This window comes from Protopterus annectens, chromosome 2.part0 (genome assembly GCF_019279795.1).
Source record: "Protopterus annectens isolate FY-2018-M chromosome 2.part0, PAN1.0, whole genome shotgun sequence".
Taxonomy (NCBI): Eukaryota; Metazoa; Chordata; order Ceratodontiformes; family Protopteridae; genus Protopterus; species Protopterus annectens.
This window is the reverse complement of record NC_056728.1, coordinates 1,948,380,537-1,948,398,078: the sequence shown is the minus strand read 5'-3', so window position 1 is coordinate 1,948,398,078 and position 17,542 is coordinate 1,948,380,537. Positions and strand designations below refer to the sequence as shown.

The window sequence follows — 17,542 nt, the reverse complement described above, 5'->3', positions numbered from 1 at the left end:
AGGGGTAAAGGCACAGCTGAGCTGCTCTTTGAGCAGATAAGTGCAGTTTGAAGACTTCTCAAACTATTAACCAAGAATCAACAAGACACAGCAAACACTTTACCCGGAGCAAATTTTATTATATGACAGTTAAACGCTTTCATTCCAAGTGAGATTTCTTCAGAAATGCCATTAGTTAAAACCAACCCACTTAAATACTCTTCATAAAGTCATGTGATTTACCATCCAATTAACTCATCCATTTCAATTAATTATTAAACACATATACATAAAAAGTAAAAAGGATTAAGCCACCGCTTGTAATATTTTAAAAATGCGTAGATATATACAAATATTTAAAAATATTTAAATATATTTAACATGGTACCACTATTTATGATTGCAAACTTTTGAGTTTAAGAACCGGACTAATGGAGCAAGCTATGTTTAATCCTGGGGCCATTTTGAACATTTAAATTAAGTTGACACATTAATCCCCCCACTAATAAATACTCATCTATTACAATGCCCCTAGGGTCTCTTTTAACCTGCTCCAAAACCCTATATTTAAAATTATGTGTTGGGTGATTTTGAATATGCCTATATAAGGCATTAGTAACTTTTTCCTTTTTAACATCTAGTTCATGCTCATATATTCTACCCCCTCAATTTCCTACACGTTTTACCTATATAAAAGGCAGCACATAAATTACAGCATGCTGGATAAACCACCCAACTAGAATCACAATTGTGATATCCATAATACTTAAAATGTCGTCTATTAATGTAAACGGATTCCCGGCCTAGAATGAAACTACAACAGGCACAATGCCCACATTTAAACATGCCATATTTTCACCTATAATTATTGTTGTATTGTCCTCTCTCCACCAATTCCTTAAAACATTTATTTTTCCTAAACACTATCTTGTGCTGTCCCCAAGTAGATTTTTCAACTGTACATCTGATAAAAAACAAACAATTATCAGCAATTACATTCACTATATACAAGGACTCCACAGAAAAGATAGTAATGAATGATTTAGTAAAATTATCCTTTATATGTATTTTGACATTTAAACCAGACACTTTCCCCTTCTGTCTTTCCATTGTGTAGGAAGAAGATAAAACAGGACAATAAAACCCACTGCGCCTCTTTACTACTACGTCCTCCTTAATTGTCAATAGGAAATCTTTATGATAACCCCACATAATTTATTTTTTTTTATTTTTTTTTATTTTAACATTTGTTGACCGGGAGTGTCCGACTAGGTTCCACAGATCCTGTTTTCAGTGGAGGCCTGGGGAGAAATGCTCCAGAAGCATGTCTTTAGAATGTGGGAGGAAACCGGAGTGCCCGGAGGAAACCCATGTGAACGCAGGGAGAACATGCAAACTCCACACAGAAGGCACCCCAGCCGAGAATCTAACCGGAGAACCTCTTGCTGTGAGGCAACAGCATTAACCGCTGCACCACTGCGCCGCCTAGTGAATGAACATATCAAGCAGCTTTCCACACTCCACTAAAAATATACCACCATCTGACACCATCCACAACAAAGTGGGTTTCCTATGAATATTTGAAACAAAACACCCTTTTTCATAATCTTTATATGGTTCCACATCTAAAAACACTATAGTATCCACATTGTAGGAATAAGAAAACTTTAAAAAGGAAGTTGACATATTAATGTAATTAAAAAATTCTGAAAGTTTTTCTTCAGTATCCATCCATAAAATAAATATGTCATCCAAAAAGCGAGACCAACTATCTTTGAAGGAAGTATTAAGCCGGATCATAGGCAGATGCTAACGGAAAATTTCCCTACTGAAGTTTTTGCGTCTATAACCACTAATGGTTATTCCCACTGCACGGTAGTGCATGATAGTGCATGGAGGTGCTCTGCACTAAGATGAATACAGCAGAGCAGTGGGTGCTCGCCTAACCCTGTGGAACTGTATTAAAACAAGCGCAAACCCGCACAAACACTGGGCTTATGTAGCAACAATGAGCAAACTGAATTAAACAATTTAACAAAAATAAAAGTTCAAAACTGAGCCCTGTGTCAGCAACCTTCAATCAGATGAGTCCTAACTGCCCTCAACTGCCACAAGGAAACAGGCAGAGATGGTCTTTGGTCAACTGGTGCCCTAGGCAAAAGGGCTACGCAGCCCCCCACACCTCTTGGTGCCACCCTTCTGGTCAATCTACAACATCCAGATTACTTTTTTTCCCCTTTTTCTTACAGTCTGTCTTACTCTTTGTTTTATTCCTGTTTTCATTCAACATATTTTAAAGAAGCAATTTCTTTACTAGAAAAAAAAAAATAAACAAATATATGTTTGAAAACTATCCCTGTTAGAGGAGCACCCTAGGTGTATGCCTAGTTGGCCTTTGCCTAAGGCCGGCTATAGGTGCAGGGGGGGGGGGTCCTCTCCATCTAAAGATAACCTGGTTTAGTGATCAGTTTAACAAACAGAACCAGATTCTGAATCTAGTCTACGCCACAGTAGGCAAAATATGCAACAAATCAGCAAGAACAGTTTTAAAAAAAAAAGAGCGATATAGCAAAAATATAGTTTAAAAGTGCAAAATACAGTATAAAATTGTACTCATGGTTAGCAGAATGCAATAAATTCCTTGGATTACACAGATGAATACAACAGAGCAGTGGTTGGTCACCTAACTCTATGGAGCTGTGTTACCCCTAAAACAAAATATTTGCACTTAGATTTCAAAGATATGTAAGTTATCATGTAGAATTTTGATTCAGAGAACATATCCACGTACAAATTAGCCTTGAGTATATGTCATAGCCTGAGTAATGTGATTTGCAAATATCTTCCCATGTGGTAGAATTTCTGGCTCAGTATGTCAGTATGTAGACTGTTTGCTGACCCTCCCCCAGAGAATATAAACCCCTCAAGCTTACTTGTGCTCAGATCCCTAGCACTACCAAAAAAAAAATAAAAATAAAGAAAAAACAACTAATCAGTTATATCTTTAGCTTACATTATCTTAGCATTGATTGAAACAGTGACATCTACACAGTCTAATGATAGATAAAATGCATATCCCAGTTTGCCGTAAATGCCATGAACCCCATACAAGTTACCCAAAGGTTATTTTCCATTCATTCTGGCAGTGTCACTAGCTCAAAAGGTGGCCTATGTGCCTTTGATGCTAGAATGTTTCTTATGCTGTTGGGGACTTATTAATATAAGTACAAGTCTAATAATTCCATGTCCTGCAACTTTCAGCTCAAAACTGCAAACCAAAGCTGTTGCAGCTAATATTATAACTCTATTATATCATAAGCCTATCTTTGCATAGAGGTGTCCCCCTCTCCATGCACAGTGTGGGGTTCACACCCCTGCTACTTATATTCTAATTCCATGATTTCTGGATTTTGGAGTAAAGTGAATACCCTGGTGTTTTGATAACTCACAGTGCCTCTGTTTGCACTTCTTGCAGCTAAAAGATCAGCAATTACAATTCTCTTGGGCGTCACTTGTACCTTGACCTTGTGCCTCTGGGATCCCTTATTGTATCCATTTACCAATGATTATTGTTCCACTCTGGTTTCACCAACCTTTGAGTGATCAATGTCCTTTTCCAGGCTTACTCTTTCCACATACTAATATGTCCTTTTTTATGATTTTCTCTGTCCATGTGCTGCCGTTGCTCTAATGTTACCTTCCCTCCTCACTAACTGTAAGTAACTAGAGTATTATATCAGACTCTCTTCACTCTTAGACTATCACTAATTCAAATCATGTGTAACTCTTCAATGCCTTTCACTTATTATGTTTCAAGAGAAGTTCCTATTAAAATTTTCATTTTGTGATTTGTGGATTGTCTTCCTAAATTCTGTCAAGTATGCTGTCTTCAACAAGAGCATGCCAGTTACTATTCATTCCCGCTGAGAGTGAATATTTCCTGGGAATTGTACTAAGAATAATCCCAAAGAGGTCTCATTAACAGCACAGTGAAGTAAAGAGCACATGCCATTAGGACTTATCCTATAGGATAGAAAACCTTAGTTGCAAGAGTTTCTGTTTGGAAATAAGCTGTCTCTTCATGGGGTCACAATGGTGGTCAGCATTTAGTCAATAAGAACCCCTTCTTATATTTTAGCACCAGGTACAGCAATAGCTTTTAATGGTCTTCATGTTCCCTTACATACTCTGCTGCTAAATATATCTAATAGTATACAATGCTTGTCAGTTGCCATGTCTCTGACCACCACCTGCATTCAGACAACTGTTATATCCCTTTCATATTCTTTTAACTGGAACTGGTTGTCCTTCACACATAGGTTCATAGGAGATTACTAGGCTAGAGGCCCTAGAGCCTTTACAAGCTTAGCCATGTTAATCCCAATTATCCCCATATGTTTTTGTTTGGGTAGTTAGGAATGAATTTATAAACAGAGTGGGTCTGTGATCACCATCGGCTACCCCTGTCCATGAGGGACAAAAGTGCCATACCAGGGGTGAATTTGCAGTCTCCCATCCAATTAGCTAAGTTGCATTTGAATAGGGTCAGTACGGATCTCTGTTTTACATGAATAAGGAGTCTATTCCAGAGAAGCGGCAGTCTCTGGGAGACATATCTGTTTCTCCAGCATGATCTGTTAATGTCACAAGCTAGGTTGAGATCTCTAGAGTGAGTGACTCTTGAGCCATTTGACTTGCAGATGTGCTGCATTTCCATTTGGACAGGGTTGGATATTGCCTTATAAGCCAAGTACAAGTCACCTCTCAGCAGCCTATAAGATACAGAGTAAAGTGAAAGGGCTTTCAGCCTGTCAATGTAGGTCATGGTTTGGAGTCCCTATATTTTCTTAGTGAGAAACCTCTGAGGTCTCTCCAGCTGCTTCAGGTTTCTGGTAAAATACATGCAAAAAAGTACATCATACTCTATTAGTGGTCTGATAAGAGTCCAGTAGAGTGGAGTTATAACATCCCTTGACCTGGATGCTATGCTCTTGCTTATGAGGTGCCCTGTGTAGAAGGCTTTCCTTACCATTGTGGAAACTTGGTGGTCAAAGTTCAAATTGCTATCAAACTGTGTTCCCAAGTCTCACACCAGTAGGCTGGAGCTCAGAGAGGTCCTGATAATATTGTAATTTGTAAGGAATTATGTTTTGCCAAATAGAATAATAATACATTTTTTTTGTATTTAATTTAAACCATGGCTTTGGCACCAGCCATTTGCTTGTGTTAGCCCTTCTTGTAATATGTTGATATCACTTGGGGGCCTGAGTTATTCTTCCCAGTTTGCAGTCATCAGCTAACTTGGTGAGACAAAGGCTGTCTCCTTTGGCCTGGATGTCTAGAAATAGATGCCAAACAGTAAGGGGCCCAGCACAGTGCCCTTTGGTACTCCACTGGTGACAGGTCTACTGGTGGTGGTGGAGTCACCAATTACGACAGACTGTGTTCTGTCAGTGGACTAGTTGGCTACCTATCTAGTAATGTAAGGGCTAACCCATATCTGGGAGACTTTCTCAATGATGCCAGAGTGGGGAATTGTGTTGAAAGCCTCGGCAAGGTCGAGATAGGCAATATGCAATTGCTTACTTTCATCTATGGCTTTGATGACATTCCCAAAGAAATCTACCAGGTTTAATAAGCATAATCTAGCTTTAATGAAGCCAAACTGCATTGAGTCCAGCCTTTGGAGGTCACCTATGTCCTCGTTGATAAGGTCCATGATAATTCTTTCCATGGTCTTGCACATAAGGCTGGTTAGACTTATAGTCTGTATCCCCCAGGGTCAGTTCATAACCCCGTATTGTGCAGGCGGATTACTGTTGCTGTTCCCCATTCTGCAGGCTCATAGCCATTTCTCAAGCTATGATTTAAGAGAACACCAAGGGGGTCGACTAGCTCTTGTTTTAGATTGTTTAGTAAACAACCTGGGATATTATCTGGTCCCATTGAGGCTCTGGTTTTGGCCTTGGCGAATGCAGAGATGGACCTGTTCTCTAGAAATATGAGGCAGAGGTCTGGTGTCATGTATGCTTTGAGATATGGTAGGTGAGGATGGGGGGGGGGGGTGAAGTTTGTGCTGAATCTGTCAGCTTGCAGGCTGGCAATATCTTCCTGTATAGTATGAGTGATCCCATCCACAACCAGTTCAGCACATAGCCGGGCATTCCCTTTTAGACTTATGATTATGCTTGGCTAGGGATACAACTTTAGTTTCACAATTTGCTTTAAATGACTTTTCAAGATTTCTGATTTTCCTGGAGGGAACACTTTTTCTGCAGAGTGTTATCCTTCTTGCTTTCGGACAAGAGTTTCTTCCTCTTGTTATATAATCTGTTTATACTTGAAGTCCACCATGGTGTCTTGTTTTTACGAGAAGACCTGGTTTTCATTCAGTCAGGTACAGCAGACTTTATGGAGTTGCTTAAGTGTTTGTACAGGGCATTTGCATATACTTCTGCATAGTGATAATTGGTGTTTGTGAATGTGGGTGGTATAAAGCTTTTTATATCCTCACTTAATATGCGGTAACTAGCTTTGTTGAAGTTATTTATAATTTCTGTTCCTGTGTGGGTGTCCGTTCTATTAGTTACTTCAAATGAGACTGATTTGTGGTCTACCCTAACCAGGGAGTGAATCACACATGGGGAAGTACAGCAACCCCCCAGTGTTGATAAGTACAATGTCTAGAGCATTAGAACCCCTAGTGCAGGTGCAGACAATCTGTTTCAGAGCATTTATGTTAACAAAGCCCAAGAACCTCTGGGTGAGCATGTTTTTGCTCATGTATGTCCCCCAGTCTATGGAAGGATAGTTGAAATCTCCCATGACTAAGGTGTTGGGCTGTATGGCGATGGATTCCAGTAAAGAAAGATAGGTGGCATGGTTATCTTGGTTCATGGTGAGGGATCTATAGCTAGAAATGATGTGGTATGGTACTTTCCCAATTGTTAATTGGACATGGAGTAGTTCCAAAGTGCCATGCTGTTTGATCATTCTCAAAGTGCATTTGGTTTTAATGAAGATGGATACATCTCATACAATGCTCATTTTGAGGTCTGAACATGTGGAAGGCATTGTAGCCTTGCACGGCCAGGGTGCTCTCAGCAGCCTTGAACCATGTCTCATTAACTGCACAGACATCAGTATACTCCATGGTTAGAAATCCTTCCAGGAAGTACAGTTTCATGTTTAAACTCCTATCATTAAACAAAACGACCATGGGTTTGTCTTGATTCAATTTTGTTATGTTGGAAAATGTGTTGTTTTGACATTGTCTAAAAAAAATGTACTATGGGGGAGGCAAGGGCCTTTGCCAGTATCCAAAAGCCTAAGGGCAATAGGTGCAGACCATCTCTAGCAAAGCAGTGAGGTCTGTCTACCATATCCTCCCAGGTTGAGAGATACTGGAGCCCCCTTGACTGACACTAGAAGCTGAGTTAATTATTGAAGTCAATCATTTTTTGTTTATATTGTGACATCATCCTGGATAGGGGTAGGATACTGCTTAGGGCTAGGGATATGCCTATCTGGGACCCATAATCAGAGAATTCCATCATATCTCTCTTCATATAGTCCAGAGAGGTATGTTTCAAGTCATTCACTCCAGCATGGACTATGATAGAGTCATAACAACACTTGTTATTGAGTGACTTGAGTGCATTCATTATTTGCTGGATCCTGGCACCTGATAGGCAGCTGACTGTGACCCTCTCCTTGTCCAGTCTGGTAAGGGCGACATCTGTGTGTCTAACTATGTAGTCACCTATGACCAAGACATTTGATGTGTTTTGCCTTAGGGACTTATTTGTTGAGACACTGATGTGTGTGTTGATATGTGTAGTGGTTTCTTTATGCTTAGTGGTGAGTGTGCGTTTGGGAGGTCTCTGTTCTTTTAGTAGGCTTTTAGTGAATACCTCCACACGTATCAGTTTGTGTCATGACTTTAATTTGTGTGAGAAGTGAGGCTTGCATGAGAGGTGAAGCATGTTTGCTGACAACCTGTTTGATGTCTAGTTTGTTTTATGTGAGAGAATTGACTCTAGTGTCACAGTGCATTCACATCTCTCATATAGGGTGTTAGTTTATTTTAGGAGTACATGGTTGTCAGTATACATGAAGCAATTGCTACATTGTCTCAAGATGTCTCAGGAGAAATGATGGGTACTTGCCCATCCCTTGTGAAATGATTTTTCTGAAAGTGGTATTTGTGAAGGAAGTGAGTTAGCTGAGCTTAGTCACAAACTGCAAAAATGAAACAGCAATTCAATTCAATACAGTTAAAAAAGCACAGTGTTGGCTTGAAGTATACTTATTTTTCAGGTGTTTTTTTTTGAGTGGATGTCTTGGATTTCAATGCAGATGTACTCCTGACCTCTGGCTCAAGCTGACAAATGTTGAGCAGCTCCAGTATACTTGGTGACAACCTGTGCAAACACAAGACTTATATACAGGCAGATTTAAGAAGTTTTAACACAATTACCAATGGGAAAGCCCCAAACTGAGCCTTTCTTCAGCAATCCCCAAGTCAGATAGGCTCTGAGCCTCACACCTCTGCCACAGGAGTGCAGGGAGGCTCTTTTAATGTAAGATGCCTGGTTAGAGAGCACAGTGATACCAAACAATCTAGATTCAGTAGGTCTGAATTTAGCCTAAGCCATATAAGGTAATGAAGCACAATTTCAAAGTACAGAGTAAAATGCAGTCACAGACAGCAAAAAACGAAGCAGTAATTCAATCAAACACAGTTAACAAAGTGCAGTGCTGGCTTACAATATGCTTATTTTTCAGATTTTTTTTTTTAGTGGATGACTTGTATTTCAGTGCAGAAGCACTCCAGACCTCTGGCTAAAGTTGCCAAATATTGAGCAGTTCCTGTAAATTGAGCTCAAACCCGCATAAATGGGAGGCTTGTATACAGGCAAATGTAAACAGTTTTAACACAGCTGCCAATGGGAAAACCCCAGACTGAGCCTTTCTCCAGCAATCCTCATCTCAGATAGGTCCTGAACTATACACATCTGCCACAAGGATGCATGGAGGCCCTCTTAATGCAAGATGGCTGGTAAAAGAGCACAGTGATACCAAACAGTCTAGATTCAGCAGGTTTGAATCTAGCCTATGCTATGTAAAGCAAGGAAACAGAATTTCTAGATCGGAAGGAATAGGGGACAGTCACTTAAAGGTCAAAGTGAGAGTGTTTATTAGTATACTATTAGATGACCTGCAGTGGTACAGCCCTCTGCACAAACTGGCAGCTCCTTGAGCAGCTGTGAATAGAAGGAGACTATGGAGAGCATTTCCTAATTAGGATTTTAAACTGGAAAGGTTTGATTATATGCATGCATGGGAACCCCATTTGCACAATGCTTTTATACAAGCAAAATGAAAGGTTTTGATAAAATTAAACATTCAGGCAAATCAGATAAAAACATAAAAAGCTATCAACCAGTAGTTCCCACCTTGGATACTGTTGAATTTAGCTCTCTGCTCCCACCAGAGTACAAAAGAACCCTTCTGATATAGAACAAAGGGGATTTGAGCTGAAGTGCAGTAACAAATGCTATACAACATAAGTAAGTGTTCTTTCAATATTAAGAATCTATGGAAATAATTTTTCTCACCCTGAGAAATGTTCACAATACAAGACAGGTTTGCAAAATTTAGAAATATTTTGGCAGACTCACTCAAAACAGCGTTTGCAGTATCAGAGGAGGCTAGGAAATATCAGAATATTGTTAAACACACACATATTTCATCTTTGAGAACTCTGCAAAACTAAAATTTGCATTGGAACATATTGGTCAGTACTACCAGAATATATCTTAGTTTTGTATTAAGGACTAATGTACATTCTTTATCTTAGCCTCAAAGATGGACAAAGCTGAGAGCCAGGAACAGGCAAAGAGTAGAAGGGAGGAGAGATAGAGTAAACGTAAAGGGCAACCTATCACTTTACCCTGTGTGCAATATATACCCCCATATCAAATGTTATCATTGATATTAATGCCAGGTAAGGAAGGTGCTGCAGATATCCACAACAAAGCCATATGAATATATAAGTAAGCAGAAAGGGAAAAGTCATGTTTCCTATTGAAAAGACAAAACAGAGGAAGGCATTAGTTCTGGAATACAAGCACTGTGATTCTAAGAGTCCTTTTCTATCAGCTAATTTACAATGTTTATATCAAATAGTAAACAACAAAATTGTAGTGTGCTTGAAATGTTTTATCTTGAGGTCCCCTAAACTCACTTGCAGAACATTTGTATCTTACTTACAGCAATACCTTTGAAGTATGAACTGTCTTATGAAATCTTTGAAAAAGGTCAGATTCGGTTCTGGCTACAGGCTGAAAAGTTGTCACCATCAGCAGAGTATCACTTCATCATAAATGACAAAGAAGTCAAGAATAGTGAGGTATGTTGTTACAAGTTATTTTGAAGTTCATTTATTTGACTATTTACAATGTTATTAGAAACATGTGAGGCATTTATTGGTATTTTTTTCAAACAGTGGCTGGCCTGAAACTGCAGTACTGTGTCCTCTATTTGATTAGAAGAGTTGATGTTACAGGACCACAGGGGAGGGAGAAGGATCATGAAGATTTTCCCTTGGGGGTAGCATATGATGGTAGTGGATCTTGGGATCACAAGTCTTGCTAATGGTCACTAGTGAGGTCCAGAACTTAAGAGGAGAATACTGGTTATGGGGAGGAGGGCCCACCCGTGTGTGAAATGCCATTAACACTTCTGTAAGCCCACTGCATGCTCACTACTTTGCCATTGCCTCATGCACATAAAAGTGATGTGCATATATGTTTATTATAAATGTAAATATATATAAACATTCTGAGGGTCACGTCCTAAGAAGGATTTAGAATGGGGTCAAAAAATATTGGTATAATCATTACTGGAGGTTGTCTGCAATGAGAAATGAATATGAATATCATCAGTGAAGCTGCTTAGAAAGTTATATTTTAAAATATTTCTAAATAAAAATCGAGCATCACATTAAAATGTCTATTTGTCTGTTACAATATGTTCTGTTAACTTTCTGTAGCAACATCTTTTTCAATAAATCTACTGTGCCATAATCAAAACAAATTTGTAATTACTTGGGTTTGAGGTAATTGTTTCAGACAAAATATCAGAACTAATACAATCAAAGCCAATGACATGTAGATCAAAAGTGAAAGCATTTGGTAAGGTGTAAACTCACTGAACATGCACAGAACACAACAAAATACATTTTCAAGTAATTAATGAGTGGTAACCTCTCCAACTCCCCTTGTGTTATTCGGTGTCTTTATTTCCAGGTATTTAAATAATCATGAGTAATCCAGAATGCATGCCGACAATCAATAATAGTACTGATTCACTTCCCTGTTGGTTCAAATATATCCCCCCCCACACACACACGTTTCTGCTGTTTAAAATTAATATACAAGACCTTTTGCATCATAGTTAAGGTAGACGTGTGATTTTTTGCAGTGAAACATTTGCCTTCTTGCTTCAAGTAATTAAACATAGTCAAATCAGTTGATGAAAAAGACTCAGAGGAGGAATAGACACTAAGAACCTTGCTTTTAATAGTATTTTAACATTTTTGGTACTGTTGCATCTTCTCTGAGTTATCCTGGGTAAAAACAAGACATTGGCCATTAACAGTCTTGCGTATTTTTTTTTCAATATTTTTAGGGTATGTTTTTCCTCCATTGTACCTAACCTGACTAACACATATAAGGTGCTGTCACCTAGCTACTGAGTGCTTTATAGACTCATTTTCTTAGAGTCAGGGATTTCTTTTGCAAATATTTCTTCATTATACTGGTATGGCAACATCTGCTATTTTTTTTTCCTTATATTTGGGCCTACTTTTGTATATGCAAGTCAGGTTATACAAGGGGGCACCAAGTTACACTACATTTATCTAAGTGACACTGAGAATGGCAAATCCTTTCTTTCTTTTTCATTTTATCACAGCAGTTTTGAAAGTAAACTCACCATGACCCTTGTTATCACGTTTGCCTCTTTTCAGACCCACAAAATTAAGTGCAATGTACCAGATGGCATTATTGAGATGTGGATGGATAGATTTACGATTGAAAATGAAGGTACCTACACTGTACAGATTCAGGATGGAAAAGCCAAGAACCAGTCATCCCTGGTTCTTATTGGGGACGGTATGTATAAATCATTAATAAGGAGTTAGTTACATCTTATTATTATTTAATACAGCTTTGAAAATAATTAATTGCAGCTATTGCTTTAATGATTTTATTCTAACCTCTCAGAACTATAAATGACAATCTGATATGTGTTATTGTAACTGTAAATGCTTATACTGAATTATACTTATCTATGCAAGCACAGATGTGTCGCTTTAACAATAATCCACAATTTCCTGAGTTGTACCTGACATTTTTGGCCCATTCCTGGAATCATTATGTAATGTGTATTTGATGTACCTTTACTAATAATGTGCTGAAGATACAATTCACACATATACCCTGCCACTGTAGTACTCTGTCAGTTTGTTCACTACAATACATATTATGAAAAGTCACATAAATTGCTAATGGCAGATTTGATATGAATTGATAAATTTAATTTATGGTTTTATGGTTAGGAAAGTTTCTTTTCTACAGAAGCAAACCTGAGGTTGGATTACTGTATTAATTAGTTGGGAGTGTGAGTATACAGCCCCCAAAGTATAGGTGCATGTGCGCGCACGCACGTGTGTATGAGTGTGTGTGTGTGTGTGTGTGTGTGTGTGTGTGTGTGTGTGTGTGTGTGTGTTTGTGCCTGTGCATGAAAAACTAAGTTTGTAAAAATACCCTTTTCTGATTTTCCCATTGCAGATTTGTGAATTTTAGGAGAAATATTTGATAATTTTGGGGGGATCTGATTGTGTTTGTCACACAAAGTGCTTTTAAACAAATATTTTACCAGAGCATCAGTCAGCGGTTTTGATAGTTAATGCACATTAAGCTCCTTGTGCAATTTCATGCCAATAGCAAGTATTATAAACAGGCATCCACCCATTTTGGTTGATGATTTGCTGTGTTTATTGTGTAAAAAATGGGGCAAAGGGGGTTGATGAAGATAATAATGGTGGTTAGATCTGTTTGCAAGCTTTCAACTTGCATCATGTTACCAAAGTTGAACGGTTAAACTATTGAGCTGAACAGCTTGGATATAATTATTACAAGGCCATGATTATGATTAATTTAACAATTTTAAATATGTACACTAAATACTCCATGCAGAGTAGGATATGATCTGATATAACTACATATAACATGCTCTATCTGCATTAGACTTTTTTCTAAAATTAAAATAAGGATGAAAGATGAATGTTGCTTCTGTGAGCACCTTTTTGCAGATGCTTAACTACATTATACATTGTATAACAAGAGTATCTTTTTATAAAGTAAGTGTTGCTTTTTAGTGTTCTCACACAATGAACTGCCATCATTACTTTTTTGCCAGACAATAACAACTAAATATTCTTCATTTTCTTTCACTTAAGCATTTAAAGCTGCTTTGGCTGAAGCAGAATTCCAGAGAAGAGAATATCTTAGGAAACAAGGTATGTTTATTGTGCTTTTGAATCATATTATAGAACATTAAGATCCAGTTTACCCATTAGCTGGGCTAACTGCATTCTCAGCTTTGGGATTAAAAAGATAATCTCATAGATTTTATTGAAGCAGCAAATATTTTATGAAGACTGTTACTGACACTTTCACATCACATTTGCACATCTATAAAAGGCAGAATTCAAAAGCTATCATCTAGTGAATGATCAGCCATTTACTTTGCAGTATCTCTGAGAGTAAACATCTCTCAGGCTGGTTGATTTTGCAGGAGCTTTTTTCATCATTTCCTCTTTACATATAAACTCGTTCAGCACACATTACACCATTGGCTCACAATTTTTGCATATCCACAGATTGATTGATTTGGTATTTCTCTGATGCCAAATTATTTGTTCCCCACGGTACCACTATCTTTGTGAGAAAACGGCGGAAAATAATTTTTTCTTATGACCCAGTGTAGAACAAAACAATACTGTTTCAAAGTTTTCTGCAACTAATCCATCCATACATTTTCTAATCCACATTTTCCAATGAGTGTTGCAGTGGTAGCAAGACAGTCAGAGAAGACCAGCCTTCCCCATTCTCCAGGAATGATTCCAAGTTCTTCCAGCCATTCTCATTAAGTCCAATGGCTATAATCTGTCCTTCATAGCATTGGTCACCCAGAAGATTTTTATTTTATTTTATTATTATTTTACATTTGTTGACCAGGATAGTCTGACTGGATGCATGTCCATTTTCAGCGGAGGCCCAGGGAGAAAAGCTCCAAGGGTAAGCAGATACAGCATTAAATAATACCAGCGTTACATATTACAGACTATTTACAGAGATTACATAAGTAAGCAAGTTAAACAAGTTCCGCAGGTTACAGTTAATCCTGAGCGCAAGTCAGGATTAAATTAAATTACACAGTAAACTGGTTAGAAGATTTTTACACATTCTAGAGAGAGTTAGCCAGGCTTGATACATTGACATAGCCAGTTAAGTGACAAATGTTGTTTGAGTCTAGTTTTAAATTGACCTAAGGTAGAAAGTAAGGTAATATCAGCTGGAAGAGAGTTCCAGGATCTACTTACAGAGTTTGCAAAGAGAGAATCACCGACTGTGTTATTAATTTTGCTAGTCTGAATTAGTAGTTTGTTAGAGGATCGAAGTGGTCTAGGATTGTTATAGGGGGTGATAATATTTTTAAGTGCAGGAGTATTGTCCAGATTATAGAGGATTTTATAGACCATAATCAGTTGGTTATACTTGATTAGGCTGGGTAGTTCAAGCCACCCAAGCCGATTTAGATTGATGCAATGATGTGTCCTAAAAGGCAGCCTAGTGGCAAACCTGGCAATGTGGTTGTAGCAAATTGAGAGTTTGTTAAGGACAGTCTTGTTTAAATTCGAGAGTAGAGGGGATGCATACAGAAGGGTTGAAAGAAGGTGAGAGCGAGCTATGGCAATTTTAGCTGGAGGGGTTAGGAAGGCTTTTATTCTGTAAAGTGACCCTAGTTTTTTATTGATGTTTTTGATAGTTTGGTTAACATGTAGGTCAAATTTTAGATTATTGTCTATGATGACACCTAATAGTTTTGTAGAAGGGTCGGGGGAGATTATTGTGCCATCATTTGATTTTATGGTAAAGGTGAAAGTGGTAGACCTACGTGTTGGTGAAAATAACAGCATTTTAGTTTTTTTGGGATTTTAGGATCAGACGATGTTCAGAAAGCCAGTTTTCTATCGTATTAAAGGTGGTCTGGGTAGCTGGCCATAACTCTACTGGAGATGTGGCTGAGCAAATCAGAGTAGAGTCATCAGCATATTGGATACAGCTGACTTTTGGGATGACAGTATAAAGGTCGTTAATGAAGATGGAGAACAGCAAGGGTCATAGTATAGAGCCTTGTGGTACTCCAAGGGTGTTAGGTAGAAGGTTAGAGAGTTTGTTTTGCCAGAGGACAGCCTGCTGTCGACCATTCAGGTAGGATTGAAACCATTGAAGGGCTCCAGTATCTAGACAGAATGTTTGCAGGGTGTGGATTAAAAGTTGGTGATCAACCATACCGAATGCCTTGGAAAGATCCAAGAAGAGGGCTGAGGATATATAATTATTGTTGCGATTATGGTTTATGGTGCTGGTAAAGGCTAGGAGGGCTGAAGTAGTGCTGTGATGAGGACAGAAGCCATGCTGAGTGTCTGCCATAAGGTGATTCTGGATTAGGTGGTGCATGAGTTGTCTATGAATACATTTTTCCATAATCTTTGCAACTGGAGAGAGTATAGCTATTGGCATATAACTGGAGAATTCAGTAGAGCTGCCTCCTTTGTGAAGTGGATTACATAGGATATTTTCCAGATGGTGGGAATTTTAGCTTCTATTATGGTTCGATTAATTAGTATTGAGATGGGGTAAGCAATAGCATCAGCTGATTTTTGTAGGTACTCGGTAGGGAGTTGATCAGCAGAAAGTGTAGTGGGTTTTAATTTTTTTATCAAGGTATGGCTAAGTGAAGTGGTGACAGGTTGGAAGTTGAACGGGAGTAGGTTTCTAGGGGTGCTACTTTCAGGACCAGGGGAGCTAGGAGGTAGTTGGCTAGCTAGGGCTTGAATTGTCTCAGTAAAGAATCGGTTAAAACTGTCAGAAACATCTTCAGGGGTTTTATCAATAGTAGCAGCAGGGATTGGGGTTGAAGTTTGTCCAGGATGTAGTAGATTATTTAAACCTGCCCAAAACTTCTGAGGGTTATTTTGATTTACTGTCTGTAAATTACAGTAGTATTGTTTTTTGTCTTGTAAAATTGATTTTTTGGTTTCGTTCCTGGATTGCCTGTATTTAATGTGATCTTGAGGGACTTTAGAAGAATGCCATAAAGCCCATGCTTTGTTTCTAAGGGTAATTTTGAGTTTAGACTCTTTAGAAAGCCATGGCACAGCTTTTGCCTTGGTTCTCTTTGAACGAACAGGTGCATGCAAATCAAGGATCTCAAGGAATTTGTTGTTAAAGTATGCTACTGCTTCCTCTAAGGGGAGGTGTTTTAGAATAGACCAATTACATTAGTTTAGTTCTTGTTGGAATTTGGCAGGGTCAAAGTTTTTATTGTTTTTAACCTTTCTGAGTAAGGGTTGTTGTGAATTAATGGTTTTGTGCTTAATTACATATGTGAGAAAGTGATCGCGTAGGCCATCAAGGAGGGTACCAGAGGTGTACAGTTGGGGGTGACTGTTTATGAGTACCCAGTCAAGTATACTTTCTTTTTGGTTGGGTTTACCTATCCTGGTAGGGGTGGATATAATCTGTGTAAATGCATGCAGGTTAATATGAGTGGTTGGGGATTCTGAAGAACAGGTGTCCCAGTCTATGTTAAAGTCTCCAAGTAGTAGGGTTTCTTGGGGGTAGTGACATGATAGCCAGTGCAGGATATCTTCAAATGTAGATATATTGTTACCCAGGGGAATGTACATACAGATGATATTAATGCATTTATTTTTATTAAGTTGCAATTTGGTGGCAAGAATCTCTGAGTTATTAATCTGAGGTGGTTGTATTACATCTATGGTGACATTCAACTCAGATTTATAGAGTACAGCTACCCCACCCCCCTTCCTTGAAGCATGATCCAGCCTGTGTATGTTGTACCCAGGTGGTAACACTTCATTGTCTTTAGTGTTAGGTTTTAACCAGGTTTCAGATAAACAGAGAATCTCAGGGGAGTGGACATCCAGAAGTGCATGCAATTCATGTACCTTGTTATTAGTGCTTCTAATATTGAGATGACAGGCTAGGAGAGAGTTAGTTGGCCTATTAATTGTAGGTTTGTAACTTAGAATGCAAGTAGAGGGGGTATGTGTATCTGAAGTGAGTGGGCCAGGGTTGGGGTGAATATCACCACCAAGTATTAGGTTGAGTCTATACTTGGTGATGAACTTCAGGAATTTGTTTGTTAGTTTGTGGTAGCGTTTGGATCTAGAGCTAATGTG

The 17,542-nt window shown here is 38.5% G+C and overlaps 1 protein-coding gene across 1 annotated transcript in view; it reads left to right on the top strand.

The window, feature by feature from the left end:
- Positions 1 to 17,542, top strand: part of MYOM2 (myomesin 2) — a 688,720-nt gene that overhangs the window by 495,056 nt on the left and 176,122 nt on the right. Inside the window, exons 25-27 of the mRNA XM_044061901.1 lie at positions 10,257 to 10,393; positions 12,014 to 12,158; positions 13,508 to 13,567. Coding sequence (XP_043917836.1) covers positions 10,257 to 10,393; positions 12,014 to 12,158; positions 13,508 to 13,567 — 342 coding nt within the window. The remainder of the gene's footprint in view (positions 1 to 10,256; positions 10,394 to 12,013; positions 12,159 to 13,507; positions 13,568 to 17,542) is intronic.